Here is a 5101-nt window from a genome sequence, read left to right on the forward strand (position 1 = left end):
CCATCTTCCTCAGTCCAACCACTAAATCTTCCCAATTAAGATCGTACTTAATCCAATGATGCAGCCTTGTACCTCTGCATCCAAGGATATTTCCATCTCAATAAAAAAAAGTTCCTTTTTCTTTCCATCTTCCTTAGTCCAACCACTAAATCCTCCCAATTGAGATCGTACTTTATCCAATGATGCAGCCTTGTACCTCTGCATCCAAGGATATTTCCTTCTCAATAAAAAAAAGTTCCTTTTTCTTTCCATCTTCCTTAGTCCAGCCACTCGATCCTCCCAACTGAGATCGTACTTTATCCACTGATGCAGCCTTGTACCTCTGCATCCAAGGATATTTCCTTCTCAATAAAAAAAAAAGTTCCTTTTTCTTTCCATCTTCCTTAGTCCAGCCACTCGATCCTCCCAACTGAGATCGTACTTTATCCAATGATGCAGCCTTGTACCTCTGCATCCAAGGATATTTCCTTCTCAATAAAAAAAAGTTCCTTTATGTTTCCATCTTCCTTAGTCCAGCCACTCGATCCTCCCAACTGAGATCGTACTTTATCCAATGATGCAGCCTTATACCTCTGCATCCAAGGATATTTCCTTCTCAATAAAAAAAAAGTTCCTTTTTCTTCCCATCTTCATTAGTCCAACCACTCGATCCTCCCAATTGAGATTGTACTTGATCCAATGATGCAGCCTTGTACCTCTGCATCCAAGGATATTTCCTTCTCAATAAAAAAAAGTTCCTTTTTCTTTCCATCTTCCTTAGCCCAGCCACTCGATCCTCCCAACTGAGATCGTACTTTATCCAATGATGCAGCCTTGTACCTCTGCATCCAAGGATATTTCCTTCTCAATAAAAAAAAGTTCCTTTTTCTTTCCATCTTCCTTAGTCCAGCCACTCGATCCTCCCAACTGAGATCGTACTTTATCCAATGATGCAGCCTTGTACCTCTGCATCCAAGGATATTTCCTTCTCAATAAAAAAAAGTTCCTTTTTCTTTCCATCTTCCTTAGTCCAGCCACTCGATCCTCCCAACTGAGATCGTACTTCATCCAATGATGCAGCCTTGTACCGCTGCATCCAAGGATATTTCCTTCTCAATAAAAAAAAAGTTCCTTTTTCTTTCCATCTTCCTTAGTCCAGCCACTCGATCCTCCCAACTGAGATCGTACTGTATCCAATGATGCAGCCTTGTACCTCTGCATCCAAGGATATTTCCTTCTCAATAAAAAAAAGTTCCTTTTTCTTTCCATCTTCCTTAGTCCAGCCACTCGATCCTCCCAACTGAGATCGTACTTTATCCAATGATGCAGCCTTATACCTTATACCTTTTCCTTTTTTTTTTTTTTTTTTTGCTGCTTCTCCTCCTGCTTCTCCTCCTCCTCTGTCTCTTGCTCTTTTTGTATTTATTTTTTTTCAGTATATATATATATTTTTTTTTTTGCTGCTTCTGTTCCTGGTGTTTCTCACGACCCCCAGCTGTTGGCAGATTCTGCTTGCTCATATCTGATGCTGTTAGCTACTATTAATTGTAGCTGCTAATTACTGCTGCTGCTAGCTGCAGTCTCTACTATTGCTAGCTGCTGTATGCTGTTACTTTCGGTTACTAGCTGCTGCTATTTGCTACTGCAAGCTGCTGTTGCTAGTGCTGCTGCTTGCTGCTGCTACTCCTTGCTTTTGCTACTGCTGCTCTTGCTTGCGGCTGCTGCTGCTGCTGCTTACTGCTGCTTCTGGAGATTGCTGCTGCTGCTACTTCTGCTAGCTGCAGCTGCTGCTACCTTTGGTAGCTGCTGCTGCTTTTACTAGCTGCTGCTGCTGCAGCTCTCTGCTGCTTCTGCAGACTGCTGCTTCAGCTGCTTTTGCTAGCTGCAGCTGCTGCTGCTTTTGCTAGCTGCTGCTGCCGCTGCAGCCTGCTGCAGCTGCTGCTTGCTTCCGCTGCAGCCACTCGCTACTGCAACTGTTGCTGCTGCAAACTGCTGCTGCTAGCACCTGCGGCTTGCTGTTGCTCCTAGCTGCTGCTAGCTGCTTCTGCTAACGTCTGCTGCATACTGCTGCTAACTTCAACTGCTCCTGCTGCTAGCTACTGCTAACTTTTACTTTTCCATTGCTGCTGGTTCTGCTACTGCTACTAACTTTTGCTAGCTCTTACTATCTTCTGCTCCTGCTATTTGATGCTCCACAGCTACGAGTTCCTAAAAATTTGGACTGATGCTGCCCACCTAACCATGAATGCCTGCCTCCAAAAGATGCAGCTTCTCCTACCAGCCAAAGATGTCTTGGTTCAACCTCCAAGAACTTGTCTGCATACTAGAAGAATCCCAGCTTCATCCCTCTGCATAGCCAGTCTTCTAGATTATTCCCCCAGAACCACCCGAAGGTTGGTATCCAAAAGAATAGATCTAGATATCCGACCATTTGTACACTTGACAGACGCCTGTACTCGTCCATCAAGGTACACAGCATACTAGAATCAGCTAGTTTCCTTCCCTCTACAGAACCTGTTGTCCTCCAGGTTATTCCAAGCATTGTTCAAGCTGGATAATTCAGCCTTGCATCCTTCAAGCTGGGGGCAATCCATCCAAGCGTCCTTCAAGCCAAATATTTTCAGGTGTCCTTTCCAGTGAAACTGATGTCCTGAACCTGTCCAGAATGGGTGAAGCACAAAACTTAACAAAAAGATTATTCCTTTCCAAACAAAACTAAACAGAAAAAAAAAATTCCTTTCCAAACAAAACTAAACAAAAAGTTTATTCCCTTTTTCCTATAAATATTTTTTTTTTTTTGGGTGGCGATATTATAATCACCATTTTTTTTTGGTGACAATATTATAATCACCATTTTTTTTTTTTTTTTGTGACGATATTATAATCACCATTTTTTTTTTTTTGGTGGCGATATTATAATCACCATTTTATTTTATTTTTTTTTTTTTTGGTGCCGATATTATAATCACCATTCTTTTGGGGAGGGGGTGGCAATATTATAATCACCATTTTTTTATTTTTTTTTGAAGCGATATTATAATCACCATTTTTTTTTTTTTTTTTTTTGGTGGTGATATTATAATCACCATTTTTTTATTTTTTTTGTGGCGATATTATAATCACCATTTTATTTTATTTTTCTTTAGGGGTGGCGATATTATAATCACCATTCTTTTTTTTGGGGGGGTTGGCAATATTATATTCACCATGTTTTTATTTTTTTGATGGCGATATTATAATCACCATTTTTTTTTTTGGTGGCGATATTATAATCACCATTTTTTTTTTTTTTTGTTTTTTTTTTTTTTTTTTGGTGGCGATATTATAATCACCATTTTTTTCAATTTTTTTTTTTTTTTTGTTGGCGATATTATAATCACCTTTTTTTTGTGGCGATATTATAATCACCATTTTTATTTATTTTTTTTGGTGGTATTATAATCACCATTTTTTTTTTTTTTTTTTTTTTTTTTTTTTTTTTTTTTTTTTTTTTTTTTTTTTTTTTTTTTTTCTTTTGTGGCGATATTTTAACCACCATTTCCAGTGAAACTGATGTCCTCAACCTGTCCGGAATGGGTGAAGCACAAAACTTAATAAAAAGATTATTCCTTTCCAAACAAAACTAAACAGAAAAAAAAAATTCCTTTCCAAATAAATCAAACAAAAATTTTATTCCCTTTTTCCTATAAATATATTTTTTTTGGTGGCGATTTTTTTTTTTTTTTTTTGGTGGGGATACTATACTCCCCATTTTTTTTTTTTTTTTTTTTTTTTGGTGGTGATATTATAATCACCATATTTTTTTTTTTTTGGTGGCGATATTATAATCCCCAGTTTTTTCATATTTTGTGTTGGAATATAGTTCCTCTTTAGTTTTTCTTCCAGCCCTGCCTTCTCGTCTCTTGAAGGGCGAATCTATTTAACTGGCCATCCCATATTAAATCCCCAGTCTGCTCACCAGAAATTTCCATATGATATAATTCCTTCAACTCGGGGTGTATTTGAGAGAGACCGTCTACAAGTTGTGCAATAGCGTAATTCTTATGGCTTAATTCCATCTCTAGGTTCATGTTTCTTTCCATCATATCTTGATACTTCTCCTTATAAATTGCAAATTCGTCTGCCACTGAAGTTAGATGCCTAATTTCTTCTTCCAGTGTTTTATTCTTCTCGTCGGCCTTCATCAACGTATTTCTTGTGGCTCTCTCCTCCGAGAGGTCTCTCTTCAGTCGTCTATTCTCTGCTTTAACACCAGCGATTTCTTTCCAGAGTTTTTCCAGTTCCTCCTCAGCCATTTCCAGATCGCACACCACGTCTTTCTTGATTAATAGTTCAGTCTTCAATTTGCAGTTCTCATCCAGGACAGCATCCAATTTAGTTCCTATTCTGTAGACCTCCTCGACTGCAGCATTAAGTTCACTTTCTAAAGCTGCCTTTTGACAAACGTTTTCGGTCTTCAGTCTCTTGTTTTCAGCCTTAACACTATCCAGTTCAGCCCAGAGTGTCCGGATCTCCTTATCAGCACTTTCGATATATTCCTCCAAGTCGCTCTTTTCCAGAAGTTTCTTGTTGGCTGCCTTCAGATCTCCTGTTACTCTTCCCAGCCTCTTCTCGAGCGTCCGAATTTCCTCATGGGCATTTTCTAATTCCTTTTCTACAGCCATCTTGGTCAAAAGCTCATCACGAATTTGATCGTTTCGAACTTCAGCTTTTTCTAGACTCACCATAAGAGAGTCAATATTCTTATTGGCTCTTTCAATATCATCTATCAAAGCTAAGTTAGCTACGTTGTCAGATGACTCAATTTTTCCTGTCTCTACAGAAGTCTTGACCAAAAGCTCCTCACGAAGTTTTGCGTTTTGAGCTTCAGCTTTTTCTAGACTTTCCATAAGAGACTCAATTATCTTATTGGCTCTATCTAAATCTTCATTTATAGCTGATATAGCTATGTTGTCCTTTAACTCAATTTTTCCCGTCTCTACAGAAGTCTTGACCAAAAGCTCCTCACGAAGTTTTTCGTTTTGAGCTTCAGCTTTTTCTAGACTTACCATAAGACTATCAATTCTCTTATTGGCTCTATCTAAATCTTCATTTATAGCTGATATAGCTATGTTGTCCTTAG

At 38.5% G+C, this 5101-nt stretch overlaps 1 protein-coding gene across 1 annotated transcript in view; it reads right to left on the reverse strand.

The window, feature by feature from the left end:
• Positions 1-3848: 3848 nt before the first annotated feature.
• Positions 3849-5101, reverse strand: part of LOC137627268 (flagellar attachment zone protein 1-like) — a 1629-nt gene continuing 376 nt past the window's right edge. Inside the window, exon 1 of the mRNA XM_068358347.1 lies at positions 3849-5101. This exon is cut by the window's right edge and continues 376 nt beyond it. Within this exon, the coding sequence (XP_068214448.1) occupies positions 3849-5101 (1253 nt within the window).

The sequence above is a fragment of the Palaemon carinicauda genome, chromosome 35, assembly GCF_036898095.1.
Source record: "Palaemon carinicauda isolate YSFRI2023 chromosome 35, ASM3689809v2, whole genome shotgun sequence".
NCBI lineage: Eukaryota > Metazoa > Arthropoda > Malacostraca > Decapoda > Palaemonidae > Palaemon > Palaemon carinicauda.